General features: G+C 39.3%; 1 protein-coding gene across 2 annotated transcripts in view; it reads left to right on the plus strand.

The window, feature by feature from the left end:
• AGMO (alkylglycerol monooxygenase) overlaps positions 1-22065 on the plus strand; it is a 214256-nt gene extending 192191 nt beyond the window's left edge. For both annotated transcript variants that reach the window (XM_077268079.1, XM_077268078.1), the window contains exon 14: positions 21720-22065. In XM_077268079.1, coding sequence (XP_077124194.1) covers positions 21720-21803 — 84 coding nt within the window. In that variant the 3' untranslated portion in view covers positions 21804-22065. The remainder of the gene's footprint in view (positions 1-21719) is intronic.
• The last annotated feature ends 2914 nt before the right edge of the window (positions 22066-24979 follow it).

Below are 24979 nucleotides of genomic sequence, written 5' to 3' on the forward strand. Positions count from 1 at the left end.
GGTTAGGTCTTATACTGTAGAATTTCATTGAAGTGAATGGGACTGAGTTGCAATACCACATACAACCTGTGCGTAGGTGTGGCGCTGTTTTTGAAAGCAAAGAGCATTTTTTTTCCTAATCTTTAACAACCCCTTTAATGCAGTACCATTACCGGGATTATGCCTCCTAGTATTTATTTTGCATGCCTTTTACCCCTGATTTTGATGCCACATGATGCTTTTATTGAGTTGAACTGGAAAAAAAATGTTTGCAAATCCGCCCCCTTGCTCCAGGTCCCCCTGTGTTTCCAGAAACATAAGGCAGGATTATTCGCAGTACCCAAGGGCAGGGTGCCCCCGATGACCCATATTTAAGTGTACACAATTAACTGTAATGCGTGTGATTTATTATCGTCACAAACCCTCAGCTGTAATAAAGACAAGCCCCGTACTGTAATATACGGACTGTAATAACGTAGCTGGCAGCCGGGAAGATTAATTATAGGAGACGACTGACGAGCCACTTGTGAGGTAAACAAGCCACACACAGTAATGATGGCATTAATAATACCGCCAATTATAAAGCCGCAGCGGGGAGCGCGGACAATGGTGAATTAGTGTACGAGCAAATGAGCAATATACTAAGACGTGGGCGGAAGATATGATAAATGACTAACGGCGAGATGTGAATTATTGTGACTGTACCTAAATGCTGCTTAAGTAACGATTCCATTCCGACCATTCCATTCCTCTATTATTTGGTCTACATAAACTCTACATTAAGTAACTATTTTTAAACATATCCAAAAATGACATTGAGTACTATTAAATCATTGTATTTTGTTTTCTTAGTGCACCAAGATAACTTTATAAATAAATTATACTAATAACACGCAAAAAAAAAAGTTGAACTTGTAATACTCTTCCTGGCCACAAGGTGTGCCAAAGAGCATTAGCGACTTCTATTTATACAATGGTGGAATGTAACAGTAAAGCTCCATCTAGTGGCAGGATTTTATAGAGGACAAAAAAAAGTATTTACATCAATTTTTCTGGCTAACACCGTCCCACAATATAATTTTTATTGCACATCACAAATGACTTCTGAATGTGATTTTTTTTTTACAATCTATCCTTAGCTTAGCTTTTTTTTCCAAGTTTGATAGAGGGGTTTTTTTTAACATTGCACACTATATAAAAATAATATTTGTTACACAAATACATAGATTTCAAAGATGGAACTTTATTAGTTGACAGTGTTTTTTGTCTCTTATATGGGTTTCTTTTGTCTCTTTTCTCTTTTTTTTGTCTTGTGTTAGTCGTTGATGTCTTTTGCTCCAAATTCTTTAATATGCCACCCGTAGTTCATTGATTTTCACAAAATTTTAAATGCTATTATTTTTCCCTTTGACTTTTTATTTAGTGTTTTTAGACTAAAAAGTGGCATGTTCCACTAAAATGTTACACACATAAAATACACACATAAAAAGGAGGAGGGGACTGGAGTGTGTTTGTGCAAAATATTAGCAACTTCTTAAAATGTCACAATTGATGAATCAGCTGAAAACATCTGGAAACCCCTATCCCGGTCCTTAGTGACAAACATTAAAAAAAAACAAACAAAAAAAACAATAACATACAAAATAGATTTAAAGTGCAAATGTACAAAATAAAATAAGAATAAGGCACAAATTAAAAACTTGCATAAAACTACATGAATTATTCATATATATAGTGTTCTGTGGGGAAACTTTGTAGTAGGATTTAAATTTCCCTGCAGTGCCACCAATGGGGAAATTAGGTATTACGCCAGGTCAGATCAAATTATTGTCCTGTTTTCATGATACAGGAAAGTACAGGTCCTCTACAGATGGAAATACTCTTCTTAAAGGAGACCTATCACCAGGTCAAAAGTGGGCTTTTTTGTTCTTATTTTTTTTTCTCGCTCTTCCTCTGAGTTTTCCATTTTTGTTGTTAGATTATTTTGATAAATCTGCCATGTTACTCACTGGGTTTCTTGGAGGCATGTCTTTAGGATGCTCTGTATAATTACACTGTGAGCCACTCCCCCTTCATAAACACCATAAAACTGATATATTTGCACTAAATAAAAATATATCTGGAACCTTACGGTGGCTCAGTGGTTAGCACTGTACTGTGGCTCAGTGGTTAGCATTGTATGGTGGCTCAGTGGTTAGCACTGCAGCCTTGCAGCGCTGGGGTCCTGGGTTGAAATCCCACCAAGGACAACATCTGCAAGGAGTTTGTATGTTCTCCCCGTGTTTGCGTGGGTTTCCTCTGGTTTCCTCCCACATTCCAAAGACATCCTGATAGGGAATTTAGATTGTGAGCCCCATTGGGGACAGCGATGATAATGTGTACAAACTGTAAAGCGCTGAGGAATATGCTAGCGCTATATAAAAATAAAGATTATTATGGCACATTAAAAAAAACAAATGAAATAATACTTTAAAAATAAACAAAAATGGAATGATCGGGGATGCAGTGGAATAAAAGGCACAAAAACTGTGCACTTTTGACCTGGTCGCCTCTTTAGGATCCCCCTCTCATGAAAGGGAAAGCGGTTAAATTGTGGACCTCACTTATCCTCACTTATTAACTCTCTATTCCTCTAATTCAGTAAAGGTTTCCATATACAGATCAATCCACAGACTATAGCGATGGCGTCGAATTTCTTGAAATTTGTGGTTTCCCACAAATTCGAGCATTTTTAGAGTCAACTCTTAGTTCGCAAAAAAAAAAAAGAAAAACCTTTCCTACTGCCATTCCACACACTGCTAAAGCATCAGAGTCACTGGGTAAGTCTCTCCCTTCTGTAGATTGTAAGCTCTTATGGTCAGTGAGGTCCTCTCTCTCCTGTAGAGTGTAAGCTCTTATGGTCAGTGGGGTCCTCTCTATCCTGTAGAGTGTAAGCTCTTATGGTCAGTGGGGTCCTCTCTCTCTCCTGTAGAGTGTAAGCTCTTATGGTCAGTGGGGTCTTCTCTCTTCTGTAGAGTGTAAGCTCTTATGGTCAGTGGGGTCCTCTCTCTCCTGTAGAGTGTAAGCTCTTATGATCAGTGGGGTCCTCTCTCTCCTGTAGAGTGTAAGCTCTTATGGTAAGTGGGGTCCTCTCTCTCCTGTAGGGTGTAAGCTCTTATGGTCAGCAGGGTTCTCTCTCTCCTGTAGAGTGTAAGCTCTTATGGTCAGCGGGGTCCTCTCTCTCCTGTAGAGTGTAAGTTCTTATGGTCAGTGGGGTCCTCTCTCTCCTGTAGAGTGTAAGCTCTTATGGTCAGTGGGGTCCTCTCTCTTCTGTAGAGTGTAAGATCTTATGGTCAGTGGGGTCCTCTCTCTCCTGTAGAGTGTAAGCGCTTATGGTCAGTGGGGTCCTCTCTCTTCTGTAGAGTGTAAGATCTTATGGTCAGCGGGGTCCTCTCTCTCCTGTAGAGTGTAAGCTCTTATGGTCAGCGGGGTCCTCTCTCTCCTGTAGAGTGTAAGCTCTTATGGTCAGTGGGGTCCTCTCTCTCCTGTAGAGTGTAAGCTCTTATGGTCAGTGGGGTCCTCTCTCTCCTGTAGAGTGTAAGCTCTTATGATCAGTGGGGTCCTCTCTCTCCTGTAGAGTGTAAGCTCTTATGGTCAGTGGGGTCCTCTCTCTCCTGTAGAGTGTAAGCTCTTATGGTCAGTGGGGTCCTCTCTCTCCTGTAGAGTGTAAGCTCTTATGGTCAGCGGGGTCCTCTCTCTCCTGTAGAGTGTAAGCTCTTATGGTCAGTGGGGTCCTCTCTCTCTCCTGTACAGTGTAAGTTCTTATGGTCAGCGGGGTCCTCTATCTCTCCCGTAGAGTGTAAGCTCTTATGGTCAGCAGGGTCTTCTCTCTCCTGTAGAGTGTAAGCTCTTGTGGTCAGCGGGGTCCTCTCTCTCCTGTAGAGTGTAAGCTCTTATGGTCAGTGGGATCCTCTCTCTCCTGTAGAGTGTAAGCTCTTATGGTCAGTAGGGTCCTCTCTCTCCTGTAGCGTGTAAGCTCTTATGGTCAGCGGGGTCCTCTGTTGTGAAATTGGATTTTGGGCTCCCCCGGTGGCCACTGGTGGAATTGAACTGGTGTGCATCATCCTCTCTGTTCACCTGTTTCCATCAGGATGTGGGAGTCGCTATTTAGCCTTGCTCCTCTGTCACTTCCATGCCGGTCAACATTGTAATCAGAAGCCTTTCTGTGCATGTTCCTGCTGCTAGACAACTCCCAGCTAAGTTGGACTTTAGTCCTTGTTTGTTTTTGCATTTTGTTCCAGTTCACAGCTGTAGTTTCGTTTCTGTGTCTGGAAAGCTCTTGTGATCTGAAATTGCCACTCTGATGTTATGAGTTAATACTAGAGTCTTAAAGTAATTTCAGGATGGTGTTTTGATAGTGTTTTTAGCTGACCATGAAAGTGCTCTTTCTGTCTTCCTGCTATCTAGTAAGCGGACCTCAATTTTGCTAAACCTATTTTCATACTACGTTTGTCATTTCATCTAAAATCACCGCCAATATTTGTGGGGGCCTCTGTCTGCCTTTCGGGGAAATTTCTCTAGAGGTGAGCCAGGACTATATTTTCCTCTGCCAGGATTAGTTAGTCCTCCGGCCGGCGCTGGGCGTCTAGGGATAAAACGCAGGCTACGCTACCCGGCTACTGTTAGTTGTGCGGCAGGTTTAGTTCATGGTCAGTTTAGTTTCCATCCTTCCAAGAGCTAGTTCTTATGTTTGCTGGGCTATGTTCTCTTGCCATTGAGAACCATAACAGTTTGACCGGCCCACAAAGGGTTAAATTAATTGACAGAGAAAGGAGAGAAAAGAGAAGTCTGCTGAAGATTTTTTTTTTTTTTCCTTCAGTTCTGAGTGTGCTTGTAATTGAATCTCTTGCAAGTCTGCCTATATTGCAGCCTTCCTCTCTCTCTCTCCTTCTAATCCTGGAATGGCTCTGTGTTCACCTGTTTAAAATGGATATTCAGAGTTTAGCTGCAGGTTTGAATAATCTTACCACGAAAGTTCAAAATTTACAAGATTTTGTTGTTCATGTTCCTATATCTGAACCTAGAATTCCTTTGCCTGAATTTTTCTCGGGGAATAGATCTTGCTTTCAAAATTTCAAAAATAATTGCAAGTTGTTTTTGTCCCTGAAATCTCGCTCTGCTGGAGATCCTGCTCAGCAGGTCAGGATTGTGATTTCCTTGCTCCGGGGCGACCCTCAGGATTGGGCTTTTGCATTGGCTCCAGGGGATCCTGCGTTGCTCAATGTGGACGCGTTTTTTCTGGCCTTGGGGTTGCTTTATGAGGAACCTCAGTTAGAACTTCAGGCGGAAAAGGCCTTGATGTCCCTATCTCAGGGGCAAGACGAAGCTGAAATATACTGCCAGAAATTCCGTAAATGGGCTGTGCTTACTCAGTGGAATGAGTGCGCCCTGGCGGCGAATTTCAGAGAGGGTCTCTCTGATGCCATTAAGGATGTTATGGTGGGGTTCCCTGTGCCTGCGGGTCTGAATGAGTCCATGACAATGGCTATCCAGATCGATAGGCGTCTGCGGGAGCGCAAACCTGTGCACCATTTGGCGGTGTCTACTGAGAAGACGCCAGAGAATATGCAATGTGATAGAATTCTGTCCAGAAGTGAACGGCAGAATTTTAGATGAAAAAATGGGTTGTGCTTCTATTGCGGTGATTCAACTCATGTTATATCAGCATGCTCTAAGCGTACTAAGAAGCTTGATAAGTCTGTTTCAATTGGCACTTTACAGTCTAAGTTTATTCTGTCTGTGACCCTGATTTGTTCTTTATCATCTATTACCGCGGATGCCTATGTCGACTCTGGCGCCGCTTTGAGTCTTATGGATTGGTCCTTTGCCAAACGCTGTGGGTATGATTTGGAGCCTCTTGAAACTCCTATACCCCTGAAGGGGATTGACTCCACCCCATTGGCTAGCAATAAACCACAATACTGGACACAAGTAACTATGCGGATTAATCCGGATCACCAGGAGATTATTCGCTTTCTTGTGCTGTATAACCTACATGATGTGTTGGTGCTTGGATTGCCATGGCTGCAATCTCATAACCCAGTCCTTGACTGGAAAGCTATGTCTGTGTTAAGCTGGGGATGTAAGGGGACGCATGGGGACGTACCTGTGGTTTCCATTTCATCATCTATTCCCTCTGAGATTCCTGAATTCTTGACTGAATATCGTGACGTTTTTGAAGAACCTAAGCTTGGTTCATTACCTCCGCACCGGGAGTGCGATTGTGCCATAGATTTGATTCCGGGTAGTAAATACCCTAAGGGTCGTTTATTTAATCTGTCTGTGCCTGAACATGCTGCTATGCGAGAATATATAAAGGAGTCCTTGGAAAAGGGACATATTCGTCCTTCGTCATCTCCCTTAGGAGCCGGTTTTTTCTTTGTGGCTAAGAAAGATGGCTCTTTGAGGCCGTGCATTGATTATCGGCTTTTGAATAAGATCACGGTTAAATATCAATATCCGTTGCCACTGCTGACTGATTTGTTTGCTCGCATAAAGGGGGCCAAGTGGTTCTCTAAGATAGATCTCCGTGGGGCGTATAATTTGGTGCGAATTAAGCAGGGGGATGAGTGGAAAACCGCATTTAATACGCCCGAGGGCCACTTTGAGTATTTGGTGATGCCTTTTGGTCTTTCAAATGCCCCTTCAGTCTTTCAGTCCTTTATGCATGACATTTTCCGTGATTATTTGGATAAATTTATGATTGTGTATCTGGATGATATTTTGATTTTTTCGGATGACTGGGACTCTCATGTCCAGCAGGTCAGGAGGGTTTTTCAGGTTTTGCGGTCTAATTCCTTGTGTGTGAAGGGTTCTAAGTGCGTTTTTGGGGTTCAAAAGATTTCCTTTTTGGGATATATTTTTTCCCCCTCTTCCATCGAGATGGATCCTGTCAAGGTTCAGGCTATTTGTGATTGGACGCAACCCTCTTCTCTTAAGAGTCTTCAGAAATTTTTGGGCTTTGCTAACTTTTATCGTCGATTTATTGCTGGTTTTTCTGATGTTGTTAAACCATTGACTGATTTGACTAAGAAGGGTGCTGATGTTGCTGATTGGTCCCCTGCTGCTGTGGAGGCCTTTCGGGAGCTTAAGCGCCGCTTTTCTTCCGCCCCTGTGCTGCGTCAGCCTGATGTTGCTCTTCCTTTTCAGGTTGAGGTCGACGCTTCTGAAATCGGAGCTGGGGCGGTTTTGTCGCAGAGAAGTTCCGATTGCTCCGTGATGAGACCTTGTGCTTTTTTCTCACGTAAATTTTCGCCCGCCGAGCGGAATTATGATGTTGGGAATCGGGAGCTTTTGGCCATGAAGTGGGCTTTTGAGGAGTGGCGTCATTGGCTTGAGGGGGCTAGACATCAGGTGGTGGTATTGACTGACCACAAAAATCTAATTTATCTTGAGTCCGCCAGACGCCTGAATCCTAGACAGGCGCGCTGGTCATTGTTTTTCTCTCGGTTTAATTTTGTGGTGTCCTACCTGCCGGGTTCTAAGAATGTTAAGGCGGATGCCCTTTCTAGGAGTTTTGAGCCTGACTCCCCTGGTAATTCTGAACCTACAGGTATCCTTAAGGATGGAGTGATATTGTCTGCCGTTTCTCCAGACCTGCGGCGGGCCTTGCAGGAGTTTCAGGCGGATAGACCTGATCGTTGCCCACCTGGTAGACTGTTTGTTCCTGATGATTGGACCAGTAAAGTCATTTCTGAGGTTCATTCTTCTGCGTTGGCAGGTCATCCTGGAATCTTTGGTACCAGGGATTTGGTGGCAAGGTCCTTCTGGTGGCCTTCCCTGTCTCGAGATGTGCGAGGCTTCGTGCAGTCTTGTGACGTTTGTGCTCGGGCCAAGCCTTGTTGTTCTCGGGCTAGTGGATTGTTGTTGCCCTTGCCTATCCCGAAGAGGCCCTGGACGCACATCTCGATGGATTTTATTTCGGATCTTCCTGTTTCTCAGAAGATGTCTGTCATCTGGGTGGTGTGTGATCGTTTCTCTAAGATGGTCCATTTGGTTCCCCTGCCTAAGTTGCCTTCTTCTTCCGAGTTGGTTCCTCTGTTTTTTCAAAATGTGGTCCGTTTGCATGGTATTCCGGAGAATATCGTTTCTGACAGAGGTACCCAATTCGTGTCTAGATTTTGGCGAGCATTCTGTGCTAGGATGGGCATAGATTTGTCTTTCTCGTCTGCTTTCCATCCTCAGACTAATGGCCAGACCGAGCGGACGAATCAGACCTTGGAGACATATTTGAGGTGTTTTGTGTCTGCAGATCAGGATGATTGGGTTGCTTTTTTGCCTTTAGCGTAGTTTGCCCTCAATAATCGGGCCAGCTCTGCCACCTTGGTGTCTCCCTTTTTCTGTAATTCGGGGTTTCATCCTCGATTTTCTTCTGGTCAGGTGGAATCTTCGGATTGTCCTGGAGTGGATGCTGTGGTGGAGAGGTTGCATCAGATTTGGGGGCAGGTAGTGGACAATTTGAAGTTGTCCCAGGAGAAGACTCAGCTTTTTGCCAACCGCCGGCGTCGGGTTGGTCCTCGGCTTTGTGTTGGGGACTTGGTGTGGTTGTCTTCTCGTTTTGTCCCTATGAGGGTTTCTTCTCCCAAGTTTAAGCCTCGGTTCATCGGCCCGTACAAGATATTGGAGATTCTTAACCCTGTGTCCTTCCGTTTGGACCTCCCTGCATCTTTTTCTATTCATAATGTTTTTCATCGGTCATTATTGCGCAGGTATGAGGTACCGGTTGTGCCTTCCGTTGAGCCTCCTGCTCCGGTGTTGGTTGAGGGCGAGTTGGAGTACGTTGTGGAAAAAATCTTGGACTCCCGTGTTTCCAGACGGAAACTCCAGTATCTGGTCAAATGGAAGGGATACGGTCAGGAGGATAATTCTTGGGTGACTGCCTCTGATGTTCATGCCTCCGATTTGGTCCGTGCCTTTCATAGGGCTCATCCTGATCGCCCTGGTGGTTCTGGTGAGGGTTCGGTGCCCCCTCCTTGAGGGGGGGGTACTGTTGTGAAATTGGATTTTGGGCTCCCCCGGTGGCCACTGGTGGAATTGAACTGGTGTGCATCATCCTCTCTGTTCACCTGTTTCCATCAGGATGTGGGAGTCGCTATTTAGCCTTGCTCCTCTGTCACTTCCATGCCGGTCAACATTGTAATCAGAAGCCTTTCTGTGCATGTTCCTGCTGCTAGACAACTCCCAGCTAAGTTGGACTTTAGTCCTTGTTTGTTTTTGCATTTTGTTCCAGTTCACAGCTGTAGTTTCGTTTCTGTGTCTGGAAAGCTCTTGTGATCTGAAATTGCCACTCTGATGTTATGAGTTAATACTAGAGTCTTAAAGTAATTTCAGGATGGTGTTTTGATAGTGTTTTTAGCTGACCATGAAAGTGCTCTTTCTGTCTTCCTGCTATCTAGTAAGCGGACCTCAATTTTGCTAAACCTATTTTCATACTACGTTTGTCATTTCATCTAAAATCACCGCCAATATTTGTGGGGGCCTCTGTCTGCCTTTCGGGGAAATTTCTCTAGAGGTGAGCCAGGACTATATTTTCCTCTGCCAGGATTAGTTAGTCCTCCGGCCGGCGCTGGGCGTCTAGGGATAAAACGCAGGCTACGCTACCCGGCTACTGTTAGTTGTGCGGCAGGTTTAGTTCATGGTCAGTTTAGTTTCCATCCTTCCAAGAGCTAGTTCTTATGTTTGCTGGGCTATGTTCTCTTGCCATTGAGAACCATAACAGTCCTCTCTCTCCTGTAGAGTGTAAGCTCTTATGGTCAGTGGGGTCCTCTCTCTCCTGTAGAGTGTAAGATCTTATGGTCAGTGAGGTCCTCTCTCTCCTGTAGAGTGTAAGCTCTTATGGTCAGCAGGGTCTTCTCTCTCCTGTAGAGTGTAAGCTCTTATGGTCAGCAGGGGGCCTCACTCCCCTGTAGGAAGTAAGCTCTTTTAGTCAGTGGGGTCCTCTCTCTCCTGTAGAGTGTAAGTTCTTATGGTCAGCAGGGTCCTCTCTCTCTCCTGTAGAGTGTAAGCTCTTATGGTCAGTGGGGTCCTCTCTCTCTCCTGTAGAGTGTAAGCTCTTATGGTCAGTGGGATCCTCTCTCTCTCCTGTAGAGTGTAAGCTCTTATGGTCAGTGGGGTCCTCTCTCTCTCCTGTAGAGTGTAAGCTCTTATGGTCAGTGGGGTCCTCTCTCTCTCCTGTAGAGTGTAAGCTCTTATGGTCAGCGGGGTTCTCTCTCTCCTGTACAGTATAAACTCTTAAGGTCAGTGGCATCCTCTTTCTCTCACCTGTAAAGTGCAGGCTCTTATGCTCGTCTTTCTCTCCTCTCCCCACCTGTATTTTTCAAGCTATTTCAAGCTTTCCAGATTCATGCAAATTCATTCATCAAAAATCGAATTTTGGGGGAAAATTAGGCCAATTCGGTGATTTTGAATGTCAAAAGATCTGCTCAATACTAGTTCTATGAACACAGCTTTTCAAAAAATCTGTATGAATTAGTCTCTTCTGGGTTGCAAGTACAATTAATCCAATATTTCCACATTATTTGTTGCAAACCTGCAAACTAATTAACAACTTTTTGCAATTCCAGCCATAAATTCTCCATTGGATTTAGGTCTGGGCTCTGACTCCAACTCTCTTGGTCATGACTATTGCGATTATTTTTTAACAATTCATATATAGCTTTGACTTTTTGGTGGTCGTCTAGCTGCAGAGGAGTTGATGACTTCTTAGTTATAGTTCTCTTGTGGACTGCAGCAGGTTTTCTTCTGAGATTATATTTGTACTTTGCTGTCTTCGCCATACGTGCTATCTCACAAGACTTCCAGGACCTGTTCCGGAGTCTCCACCAAAATGATTATGTGGATGGAATGATTTTGAAGGTGGCCTGATTGGAAATTTTCCATTGTTTCTGTGTTTGACCTCCTTCAACTTTACATGCTGTATGAAGAAGACTCTACATAGCTGTCATTTCCCTTTATAAATTGCATACAGCTCCTGCTACATTGGTGGATGCCGACATCTTTGTAAATGTACGGGCCGGGAGTTCATGTACAGATAGTTATGTAAAATTCAGAAAATTGGTCATAGGAGTTGTTTAAGGAGACATAAAAAAGTTGGATGGTGATGTAGTTGTAGCCGGTTTCCTTTAAGTTTCTACCACTTTGTTTTTTGATACTTGATCTCTCCACTTGTTTGCCGATAATCATTTCCCGTTTTCCGTCTTTACGATGAGACATATTCATACTCGGAGAGTTATTTTATCCCTGATGTTACATTTTCCCACGTGAGATGTTCAGAAGCCAAAGATCTTCACTAAGGGCCAGCACCATCATCTCCCTGACTTTGAAAAATACAATGTATCATAAACCGAGACAGCAACAAGATGGATACAAACGGTAACATTGATGTTCGGGGATCCGGGGAGCACTCGCGGCATGTTCCATGATTAAAATCTCCTGTTCTCTCTCCTTTTTACCGAGTTCATGTGACTATGAAGAATGAGATGGGGAATTATCTTTGAGTCGATTCCATGTTTTCATTACGCAGGCCTCGAACATGAGAGAATTATTATCTCCATCTCGGAATGTATGACAAGGTTGCATCATTGTATCAGCGCAAAGCTGTGTTTCTCCTGTCGAAGGTCAAATCAGGAAGGAAAGGAAGGACGTCTCTCATTACTAGTAATCCTTTTGGCTCAACAGATCCAAATTTCTGTGCTGTTCAATTTTACAATATAGGTTTAATGAGATGGAATCTTTATTTTTACCTAAAAGGGTCTATAAGTCCTGCACACGGAGGGGGGGGGGGGGGGATTCGTTGCAAGGGGAGTTTGCAAAGTCAGTTTTTCTTGTGTCTCATTGCCTTTATTTGCTCCACATTTATCAATACGTTGTTTGGTAAATTTGGAACATCTTTAGATAAAACGCTGGGTTTTTTTTCCATATTTTGCTTCACCATCTTACTGGAGTGAGAATTAAACATTTTCGGCAACTTTTGAAATAGCTCCAATTGATAAATTTAGGTTAACGTGACCCTCAAACCTAGCACTGAAAGGTGACTATAGATTTGTCCTGTATATTCATCCTACGCAGTGACCTCTATTTGCTTTAAGCTCTTGAGATTCGTATTCCTACATCCAATATGGTGGTCGTAGTGGTATGGACAGCACAGTGTCATGTCTCAACCATGACTCCCCTACTGCCTGGGCTGTTGAGTTCAGATTTACTAAAGTTTCCAAATAGAGAAGAATGGATCAGGCAAAATTCAAATTTGCCCATTCACGTGGCATTTCCCTGGAAATTTGATTCGCAAAGAAGTTGTGCTAGAAATCGAATGTGTTTTATTTTGTTCTATGTTCTGTGACCTGTCTAGATGCCAGAACATAATAAACATAAGATGTAGGTAAAAAAAAAATTATACTCATTTCACCACTGAACTGTCCAGCCTAATCACTCTTAACTGCCCCCTGTCTAGTCCTCTGCACATCTTCATATCACCACAGGTTGAAACCCCGTGCTTCTGCTTGCAAGGCCATGACTTCCATCTCTGAGTCATCGATTTTTTTTTGCACAAGCAGAGGTAATGTCATTTCATGCATCTTTCACACATATGCTCGGAAATTCTGCGCTTAGCAGTGGTGATAAGATGATTCATTGAGGACTGGAAGGTGGAAGGTGAAGAATGGAGAGGTTGGAGAGGTGAGTGATTTGCTGAGAATAAGTATTTCATTCATTTTTTAAACTTTTGATGACCCTTTATGGTTCATCAAAACGGCGGCCTGCATTTTGGTAACTATGGGTTTTTGTAATATTCAAGTAGAAATAATTTCCACTTGATTATATTTGGTCATCTATATGAATTAATTCACCAGTGTAACCCAATGTACCACAAATCAGCGCAATGAAAATTAGGCAAAATCTTTAATCAATCCCATAACTTAGATCCTGACCTTTTTTTTCATACAAAATATTATTTATAAGTCATGCAATATCATGTCCTTTTATATTATAGCACAAATAAAGGTTGAGGACAAAGCTGCATATAAAGGATTAATCTGCAAGTAGAGGACATGGCAGCTTCTAAAAGGTTAATCTAAAAAAATCGGAAATAGAGTAGCATGTTGTAAAGGGTTAATGTACTGCCCAATAAGGGACATAGCTATTTTAAAAGCGTTCATCTGAGCACCTCACTACATACATACAGAGCCCACTTTTCTAATTATAATTATTTTAGAAATTGCTATATTTTGGTCTCTATTTACTTTATGAAGTTTCCCAGTAAGATATAGGTCCTCATTAACCTTTCTACTATATATACCTGAAATATGGCAGATTTATTGAATATTTTTTATGCAAATTCCGTTTAAAATTTTGGAAAAATGTTTAGTACAACACATGTAAATGGAATTTTCAAATCCTCATCTACATCCAACGAAAAAGAGACAGATTGCAAGGAAATCAAGTTATGATGCAAATATTCAAACTGGTCACAGAAACTATAATTAAGTAATTACCAGTTAATTGTAATAGTTGGTACAAAAATGCAATAAAAAGAATAAAAACTTAAAATGCTGTTAATTATCTCTTAACAAAATGAATGGGACCTTTTCTGTTAATAAAACCGTAGTCAATAGGGTAAAAAGTATTTTTTAAATAAATGTAAAATAAGATAAAAAATATAAAAAATGAATGTCATAATAAAAAAACTTATAATGAAAACCTGTGATTTCCTTAAGAACATCGGAAATGGAACAACAAATTACTTTTCCAGCTGCATTGGACATTAATTTTCCTAAAATGTTTTTCTAATAAATAATTTTAATTTTATCCCCAAACTTGTATTTCTACAGTATATTGATAGAGATGTGGATATTTAGTCACTTTTTCAGACTTCCTGTAAAGACTTCAAAAATTGGTCTTTTGAACCCTTTTTTTTTTGTTACTTTGTATCCGTAACGCCAACACTTATTTAAAACAGCTGGATATTAATGTCTGCTATTATGCTCTTTTTTGTGCTTGTGTCATAGTGAGACTGCCAGAACAGGTAGTCAAAATGGAAAGTGGGAAAAATGTCAGCATCTGTGTTTCCTGTCCATTATCTCAGAAAACAACTTTCCCAATGGGTCATAATAATATTTTTTCCATTATCCAGCTTTTTGGAAATTCCCGCAGGAACAAATCTGGAGCTGAAATCCTGGTTCAATACAGTTTATGGCTTAAATTTGGATTCAAGAGAATCTCTTCGGGAGGTCCAATTTCTGGCAGACCAATCAAATAAATTAACTCCCTAAACTTAAGTTAGACCTCTGGCACCAGTGAAGTTTATAATCAAGGAATGTAATTTGTCTTAAGAAAAGAAGAAATATATTTGCATCGTGTTGGTGATGTAAATTAGAACCCTATACAATATGACGCATAGACCCTTAACTATAGAACAAAACCGTATTATACATAGTTTGTACTTTCATTTTTTAAAAACCAAACTTTTTATAATTTGGGTTTTCACTAGGAATAAAGCCTTTACACATATTGTAGGATTTGTTTTAGGGATTTTCATTAAGTAAATGATAATACATAATGAGAATAAAAGTTGACGTGACCAGTTCTTGATGAGAATATACGTTCCTCATCTTCAAAAGTAATTTCTGAAAATTATCTCCAAAAACTTTTCTCAATGGGGCACAACATAATTGTTTACATTTTCCATCTTTTAGAAATTCCATGGGGGGAGGATGGATTTGGAGTTGAAATCCTGTTTGGACACAGCACATGGGTTAAAGTTAGGTTTGAGAGAATCTGTTTGGGAGGTCCAATTTACTGAAGAACATCCAGAAGAAATTCCCTAAACGTTAGACCTTTGGTATCAGTGAAGTTCAGGATCACAGAATGTAATATTTTTTTTCCCATGAGAAAAGTATAAAATGTTATCCATTGTGTTAATGCTGAAAATTAAGAACCTATGCATAGTAACATATTTGGTCACATATATGGTCAGAGATATAGTCTACTGCCAGGTACGACCAGGACACGCAGAAACCAAGAGGAAACTCAAGCTCCAGGTAAAACCAATGCGTTTATTTGAAAAATAGATTTTTTAAAAAAATACATCCTTGTCGTGAAAAAATAGAAAGGTGAAGGGGGAGAGGGAAAAGGCAGTTCAACGCGTTTCGAACGTGACTTTGTCACATCTTCCAAAGTGGAGTGCGGTCAACTCTTATGCATATGTGCTAATTGCATGAGAAAAGTACCGAATCTTGTTAATAAAGGAACATAATTTCCTTGCGCATATTCAGACCTAGGGGAACACATAAGTCTAAGTTATAAATCCAAAATGCCTCGCCTGGTGCGCAATCTTCTCAAGTAATCGCCCCCCCCCCCTATTATGCCTGGTCACTTTTCGATACCATAAACTCTAAAAGATTAAATACTTCTGTTAGGTTGTAAAACAAAATGCTTAAAATGTTACGATTCACATTGTTAGTGCTGGTAATATCGGCAATATGCTCTGATATACGGATCTTTAATTTGCGCGGTGTACATCCCACATACATCTTGTGGCATAAAGAGCAGTCAATAATATATACAACGTCCGTAGTATTACAATTTATAAAGTTTTCTTATATCAGAACTACAAGAGTTGTTCTGATTACAAAAGTTTTTTGATATTAACCGCATGTGAACAGGTTCTGCACTGATCTCCTCCGCACCTGTAGAAACCTCTGCAAGAAAACCAGGTTTGATTTTTAGTGTGAGAGGAAAAGTAGGTGGGAAAAACTAAATTGCCTATTGTAGACGCTTTTTTTTTGCCACTATTGCACTTCTCGGTTCAAGAATAGAAAACAAGATAAGATCCTGATATAATATAGAAAGTAACTTATAAATGATTTGTTTTATGTGGTTGAATTGAGGGCTATATTGGATAGATAGTACAGGTTTATCATTTATTTTTAAAGTTCTTCGAGTTTTTAATTTTATTTTTATTGTCATGTTGCCCTTTGTTCACCATATCAGATCTATATTTAGAGGAGATAATATTAGTGGCCCTATTAAGGGACCAAGTAGAATAGCCTCTTTTCTTGAGGCTGGAGCGGGCTTCACTAACTTTCCTATTGAGGATATTAGGGTCACTACAATTTCTTTTAATTCTGTTAAGCTTAACAACCGGTTTAATATAGGTAGATGTCATGATCCTACCCTCCAAAGTCCCTGATACTTGAAGGTCCAAAAATAAAATTGTGTTTTTATGAAATGTGTAGGTAAACTGCAAATTAAAGCTATTATTATTGAGATACCCAATGAAGTCTGGTATGGCAGACACATCGCCCCCCCTCCCAGATGAAGAGGAGATCATCGATGTATCTGCCATACCAGACCATGTCGTGCGCAAAAAGGGTTGGATGCGAAATACAGGAACAACCACTCCTAATGAGCCATTACCAGATTTGCTAGCGACGGGGAACATTTAGCCCCCATAGAGACGCCCCTCTTCTGCAAAGAAAATGAGTGATCAAATGTGAAAAAATTATGGGTTATAAACGTAACTTACAGAATGATATCCTGTAGATCCTGTGTGAATTTGCTGTAATGAGACGTGAAATTTTAAGGCTTAAATAGCCACATCATGGGGTATTGATGTACACAGCGATGCTACATCACAGGATAATCATGAAAAATCCTAACACCATTTTTTGTCTGAAAAACATCACACGAGTCCTTAAGAAACCCTGGTGTTCTCTGGGCTAATGGTTGGAGAGCTGCATCAAGCCACTCAGGTGTTCTGTCATGGATCCTATCCCAGAGATCATGGGTCTTATTGGGGGAGGGTTAATGGCTTGATGTATTTTGGGTAAAGCATGCACTAAAGGGAGACTGGGATGATCAACCAGTAAATAGTCCCATTGGACACATTTGAGATGGATGATAACAAACTGGAAGTTGCAAAGGACTTCAACCTACTTGGATCAATGATCACTCAAGATGCATCAATGACACCTGAAGTCAATAGGAGAATCATTATGGGCAAATCAACAATGAAGTCACTGGACAAGGTCTTCAAACTGAGGAACATTTCACTAGCGATGAAGACATGGCTCGTACATAGTCTGGTCTTTTCTGTAGTAACATATGGATGTGAAACCTGGATGAGATAGAAACAAGACAGACGAAGAATCAATGCCTTCAAAATATGGTGCTGTAAAAGGATGTTATAAATACTATGGATAGCAAGAAGAACAAACAAATCAATTTTGGCACAAATCAAGCCACACATATCGCTGGCAGCAAGAATCACCAAGCTACGACTTGCCTACTTTGGATACATCATACAAAGAGAGCAATCACTGGAGAAGGACATCATGGTCGGAAGAATAGAAGGAACAAAGCGATGAGGAAGACAAGCAATCTGATGGCTTGATACAATTAGGATAATGGTGGAGAAGACCCTAGGTGGGATTACACTCTTTTTTTTTTTAATTTGGCTACCAAGGCTCGTACATAGTTTGACCTTTTCTGTCGTAACATAAGGATGCGAAACCTGAAGGATAAATAAATAAGAGAGAAGAATAATCGACACCATCAAAATGTGGTGCTGAAGAAGGAGGTTATCAATACCATGGATGGCAAGAAGAGCAAAAAATACAGGTTTTAGAATTAAGCAAAAAGATTCTTATTTAGCGGCCTCACTGGAATCTGTGGCCACCGGTGAGAGTCCTCCTCCCTGCAGGCATCACTTTATTCTGCTTAGTAGGTCCCTCAATGAAGTCACTGGACAAAGTCTTCAAGTCAAGAAACATTTCACTGGGAAGAAGACATGGCTCGTGCATAGTTTGGTCTTTTTTTGTGGAAACATAGACGTGAAACCTGAACGATAAATATAAAAGACAGAAGAAGAATCAATGCCTTCGAAATGTGGTGCTGGAGAATTATGTTATCAATACCATGGATGACAAGAGGAACAAGCAAATCAATTTTGGAACAAATCAAGCCAGACATGTCACTGGAAGCAAGGTTCACCAAGCTATGATTTGCTTACCTTGGACACCTCATGCGAAGAGAGCAATCCCTGGAGAAGGGCCTCATGTTCGGAAGAGTAGAAGGAACAAGGAGAAGAGGTAGACCAGAAACCTGATGACTTAATACTATCAAGATAATGGAAAAATAAAAATGCATGGTAACTCATAGAGCTGTGGCTGTAGTGCAAAAAAGTATTATACAAGCTATTTTTGTAATTTTTTTATTTAATTATTTTACATTTTATAAAAATCTATCCTCCTTTAATTTGTGATTTTATTGGAATTAAGACTTTATGCATAACATTAAGAATTTTTCGATAATCTTCATAAAGTAATAAATGATACATTAGGGAAACAAAGTGACATGGATGGTTTCCATTGGGAGTAGAATGGGTAGAATGGGTGTCCTTTATCTTAAAAAATATTTTCTGATCATCATCTACGAAAAAAGCTTTCTCAATGGGGCCCAACATAATTGTTTCTATGTTCCAAATTTTGGAAATTTCTCAGGGAGAACTTGGCTGGACAAAAACATATGACTTAAACTTCCCCAAACTTTAGGTTACCCATAGACTTCTAGCACCAGTGAAGTACGTGATGAGAGAATTTTTTTTTTTTCTGAAAAAAAAAATATTAAAGCCCCACTCAGGTGACATTTTTCATTTGCCCATTTGTTAGGGATCATGTGTTTAAGTGTAATGATGGTAGTTATATACTCACTGATCGCAGTCCCCTACTGTTTTCAGCAGCGCTCCTGCATCCATGCATTGCTGCGTGGAGGGCAGTTTTTGAATTTTTTTCATAGACTCTTACATTTAGAAAGTGATCTCCTCCCCACACGGTGAACCGGTAAGTTACAGATGCGGTGATATGATTCCAGAAGGGACCGCAGCCCTGCTGAAATTGGGAAAAGATGGCAACTGGTGAGTATATTACTACAATCATTCCCTAATAAAGAGGCAAATAAAACAGTTACCAAAGTATTGCTTTGAGCCTTCTGGTTGGTTATGCTAAAAATAAGATCCCGCAGATGTTTATATATAGAGTTTTTTTTACATTTTTTTATTTTATAAAAATTTAATCTTTGATAATTAGTGTTTGTTATTGGAAATAAAACTTTACATATAATATGAAGAAATTTTTTTAAATCAAAATACAGAAATAAATAATGCATTCGAAGAAAAAAAAAGAGAATTCCCACAGAGAATAAAATTAATTACAGTCAATCATCTTTCAGTCAATGATTCTTTCCCAATGTGGCATTACATAATTTTTTCCTTTTTTTTCCAATTTTTTAAAATTAATCAAGAAGAAATTTGGAATTGAAATCCTTGTTGGACACAGCTCATGATCATGACTTAAACTTAGGTTCAAGAGAATCTATTTGGGAGGTCCAATTTCTGGCTGAACATCCAGAGAAATTTACTAAACTTTAGGTTACATCTTGACCTCTGGCACTAATGTAGTTGATCATCAAGAGAAGCCATTTTTTATATAGAAAAAAGTCGAATTATTTTATGTATTGTGTTTGGGTTGTAAATGAAGACTTAATATATGGTTACAAGTGAACCGTTGGCTACTTCTGGTATAATACTTTATCAAAATAGTAATCTTTTAAAAAAGAAAAGTACATTTTAATTTAAGAAAAGTCAAAATTTTACTTATTGTGTTTATTTTGGAAATGAAGTTTTTAAACAAAGTATTTTTTTAAAAAGTTTTCAACCATAGAAAAGTAATAAATAATAGACTGAGAGAACAAAAGTGGTCATGGCCCCTTTCCCAATGAGAGTAGAATTGGTGTAATGAAAAGGTAGAAGACCGTCATCTCCAAACCGCGGTTGTTAATGTTGGATAGGATCCTTTGTTCCAGTAGTGATTTTCTTTTTTCATTGTTTGAACCATTAATCACAATTTTTCAATAGTTAATACTTACTTTTCTTACCATAAATATGATATTTTCATGAATTATCTTCATCTGAAGGTTCTGATGTGTTCACTCGGGGGGGATGATGTCAGGCCATTTATCATTCGCTCTTGAAACATTTCTGAAAACTCACAACTGCGGCCAAAACTGGAAGTTTACAAAAATCACAAGATGCAAGATGTGCTTTAGCTAAAGAGTAGAGATAAACAAATAAATTCTACTTGAATTTTACAAATATCCGCATTCGCCATAAATGCGTTTTTTTTTTGTAATTCGCTTCCGCGTGGATTGGGAACAATGAACCTTGAATCCAAAATCTTGAAGGGCTATCGAGAGGTTAAAAAAATCCTTATACTCACCTTACCGCTCACCTCTCAGGCCCCTCCGTTCCTCGCCATCATCTGTCCGATCCTCGTTGCATCTCCAGCCGAAATCCCATGAGCTTGAAACGTCAGAGTCATGACATCACGGCGTGTACCATACTCTCGCATATGCAGAACGTTCCCATGCCCCATCAAAGCTGGAAGTCCAATAGTATCGTGAGAGTCTTGGAAAATTCAACGCGAGCGACAAGATGCACCGAGAACTGGACTGGTGACGTTTAGGAGCGGAAGGAGAGTATAAGTAATTGTGTTATTTTTTACATATTACTTTTATTATGCTCTGGGGTTTGAAGAGACTCCTAATTTTAACAAGGTACATTAAATTTGCGGAGAATAACTTCTTCGTGAATCAAATTTCTGGTAGTAAAGGCACAAACAGGCGAATTCAAACATTGCCTGATCCACTCATCTCTACTAAAGAGTTTATAGACCTGATGATGGGCCCCAACCCTGAAATCTGTATTGTGCATGAGAGCAGACCTACACTGGAGGAAGAACCTCTTGGATTGACGGCTTCTGCAAAGTCTCCGAGCCCTTGCTTTTCCTTTTGGAATAGAGATATTTCCATAAATTTCAACCGTTACTCACTTTGGAACTCAATTTTTTTCTGTAACTTTTTTTTTTACATTTTTTCATCACCACGTAGAAGAAATAGTAGAAATAATATTGCAATGCCTTCTGGTGGGAATACATTGAGAAATCGAGCATACCAACAGACATGTTTTAAAAGCTTGAGATTAATACTGCGTGTGCATTAATTTCTTGATTTCTGAACTTTTTCTGTTACTGCTGCTACTACTTTGCTACTTAAAGAGAAATACTCACCTCTCCTGATATATTTGTTTTTACAAAAATGTATGAATACTAAATAGTATAACACATTTTGCAGAGTCTCCTTTTAGATCTCTGTGTTGTGAAGTTTCTTTGTTATCCCTCCTGGAAATGTATGAATAATCTGACTTAAAGTAGCTCTGTTCATGGTAGCAGCTCCCAAGAGGGCTTCCACAGTCTTGCTTTATGCTAGCCGCTCCAGACTAGCAATTCTCAGAAAAACCCTGACTTTCATCCTTTAACCTCTGCACAGGGTTCTGGACTTACACTGGGCCCCCAGGGTTGGATCCACAGAGTGGCTGCTGGCTGGTGGAATGGGCTAGCAGGAAAGGGTTGTATAAGCTAGATCAAAACCAGAAAAATAAAAAAAAATAAAAAATTGTCAGACAAAAAGCTGAAGATCAGACAAAAAGCCCATTGTGATGAATAAGAATGTGAGCAGAACTAATATCTTCATAAGTGTATCTGGTAATCATTTGGCTCTCTACGAAGCTGACAAACCTGTGTTATCTATACTGGATATTGTCAATTTATTTTTTTCTTTTACAATTGTTAAAAATGTTTTTTTGTTTTTTTTAGGTGATATTTTCCATTTGCATGGCTCTATGGGGACTGCAAGCCATAAGACAGCTTTTCAGCATGAAACCTCAAAAACAGGACTGAAAATTCATAACATGTTCAGACAGAAGACAAATGTATGCTATCAAGTCATACAATACAACATTTTTAGATATTGAGGATTCTCTTTGAAATGACAAAACCGTCAGAAATGGTGACATGTAAAAGTGATTGCATAATATACCCAAATAAAGAACTTACAATAATTTGTATCAAAAAGGAAGGTCCGATCTGAAAATCAGTTTATAACTGTATATAGTCTGTACAAAGTAATTCAATGTAATAAAAAATATCATTTTATGCATAATCTTATTGTATTTACTGTGTCCAGTGGATTTATAATTCTTCTGTAGTTTTCCCAAACAGAAACATAATACATAATCTTGTCCATAGCAGCAGCTCTATAGTAGTTATATTCTTGTACATAAGAGAAGTATTATAGTAGTTATATTCTTGTACATAGGGGGCAGTATTATAGTAGTTATATTCTTGTACATAGGGGCAGTATTATAGTAGTTATATTCTTGTACATAGGAGCAGTAATATAGTAGTTATATTCTTGTACATAGGAGCAGTATTATAGTAGTTATATTCTTGTACATATTGGGCAGTATTATAGTAGTTATATTCTTGTATATAGGAGCAGTATTATAGTAGTTATATTCTTGTACATAGGGGCAGTATTATAGTAGTTATATTCTTGTACATAGGAGCAGTATTATAGTAGTTATATTCTTGTACATATTGGGCAGTATTATAGTAGTTATATTCTTGTATATAGGAGCAGTATTATAGTAGTTATATTCTTGTACATAGGGGCAGTATTATAGTAGTTATATTCTCACATAGGGGCATTATTATAGTAGTTATATTCTTGTACATAGGAGCAGTATTATAGTAGTTATATTCTTGTACATAAGGGAATTATTATAGTAGTTATATTCTTGCACATAGGAGCAGTATTATAGTAGTTATATTCTTGTACATAGTAGCAGTATTATAGTAGTTATATTCTTGCACATAGGAGCAGTATTATAGTAGTTATATTCTTGTACATATGGAGCAGTATTATAGTAGTTATATTCTTGTACATAAGAGCAGTATTATTGTAGTTCTATTCTTGTACATAGGAGCAGTATTATAGTAGTTATAGTCTTGTACATAGGGGCAGTATTTTACTAGTTATATTCTTGTACATAGGAGCAGGATTATAGTAGTTATATTCTTGCACATAGGAGCAGTATTATAGTAGTTATATTCTTGTACGTAGGAGCAGTATTATAGTAGTTATATTCTTGTACATAGGGGCAGTATTATAGTAGTTATATTCTTGTACATAGGGAGTAGCATTATAGTAGTTATATTTTTATACATAGGGAGCAGCATTATAGTAGTTATATTCTTGTACATAGGAGCAGTATTATAGTAGTTATATTCTTGTACATAGGGGCAGTATTATAGTAGTTATATTAATGTACATAGGGGCAGTATTATAGTAGTTATATTCTTGTACATAGGGGCAGTATTATAGTAGTTATATTCTTGTATATGGAGCAGTATTATAGTAGTTATATTCTTGTACATAGGAGCAGTATTATAGTAGTTATATTCTTGTACATAGGGGCAGTATTATAGTAGTTATATTCTTGTACGTAGGGGCAGTATTATAGTAGTTATATTCTTGTACATAGGAGCAGTATTATAGTAGTTATATTCTTGTACATAGGGGCAGTATTATAGTAGTTATATTCTTGTACATAGGGGCAGTATTATAGTAGTTATATTCTTGTACATAGGGGCAGTATTATAAGTAGTTATATTCTTGTACATAGGAGCAGGATTATAGTAGTTATATTCTTGTACATAGGGGCAGTATTATAGTAGTTATATTCTTGTACATAGGGGCAGTATTATAGTAGTTATATTCTTGTACATAGGGGGCAGTATTATAGTAGTTATACTCTTGTACATAGGAGCAGTATTATAGCAGTTATATTCTTGTACATAGGGGCAGTATTATAGTAGTTATATTCTTGTACATAGGGGCAGTATTATAGTAGTTATATTCTTGTACATAGGGGCAGTATTATAGTAGTTATATTCTTGTATATGGAGCAGTATTATAGTAGTTATATTCTTGTACTCTAGTAGCTATATCTGTAGTTTGGAAGGTTCTTACAAACACAAAAACAGTAGAATCAAGTTGCTGAACCTGTCACACCCAGAGTGGAAAATATAATGTTGTAAAGCTTTATAGGCCAGATATAGAGAACACTCCTTTATTCAGAATCCGGTCCAGCAGTTGAAGCTGAGGAAACTTTCCTCAGATTGGGAACAGAATCTGGGCATTGAAAACTCATTACTGTTATCGCGGTCATTATATAAGCATTTCTTAGGATGGACTATTATTGCCATATAATAGGGCTTTTATTAGGTGCAGCCTATTTTAAGCTTAAAAAAAGGAAAGTTAGAAATCGAAATGATAATGAAATTGCAATATTTCATTTGGGCAGATTTTATGGGTCTTCTAAACTTTTTCATCTCACTAACTTGTGATCAGTGGGGACTTTTTTATTTATTGAATTATGAAATACAGCAGTTTACATTCAGCAAACTTAAAGGGGTTGTCCCTTTTGTTGGTTCATGGCTCTTAAAGTACTTGTAAAGTGCATTTAAAAGCTTAAAAGGGCATTTTAGAGTCCTAGTCTTGGCTTTGGCAGGTGGTCCCGGCTGTCAGACCCCTCAGCAATCATTAAGGTATCATCACCCTTTGGACAGGTGATAACTAACCGAGTTGAGACAACTTTTAAACTTTGCTGTCACGGGGTTCTTCTCCGGTACCACACAATCAACAGAGTGAGAGATGAGCGAAAAGACCCAAAAACCTTTATTTAGGCAAAAATATGAAAGGTCCTTAAAGAATAATATAGTCCAGAAGCCGAATGCAGTTCAGTAACAGGATAAAAGTCCAACAATCCAGCAGACAGAGGATAGCATAGTCCATATACTCTTCTTTCTCTCTGAGGTGCTGTGAACACCTCATCATTCCACACAGGACTGATATGTGTCTCACCTCCCTGATATTTACAAGTCCCACTCCTCATTCACAGGTCAGGAGGAGGAAGGTCTCAGGGGCTCCTTGTTTCAACAATCTAGGTCAACATGTCATTAGCATATTAGCAAACAATACAGTGCTGTGGGGGCTGATATCAGATGGCAGC

This window comes from Ranitomeya variabilis, chromosome 6, assembly GCF_051348905.1.
Source record: "Ranitomeya variabilis isolate aRanVar5 chromosome 6, aRanVar5.hap1, whole genome shotgun sequence".
Lineage (NCBI taxonomy): Eukaryota > Metazoa > Chordata > Amphibia > Anura > Dendrobatidae > Ranitomeya > Ranitomeya variabilis.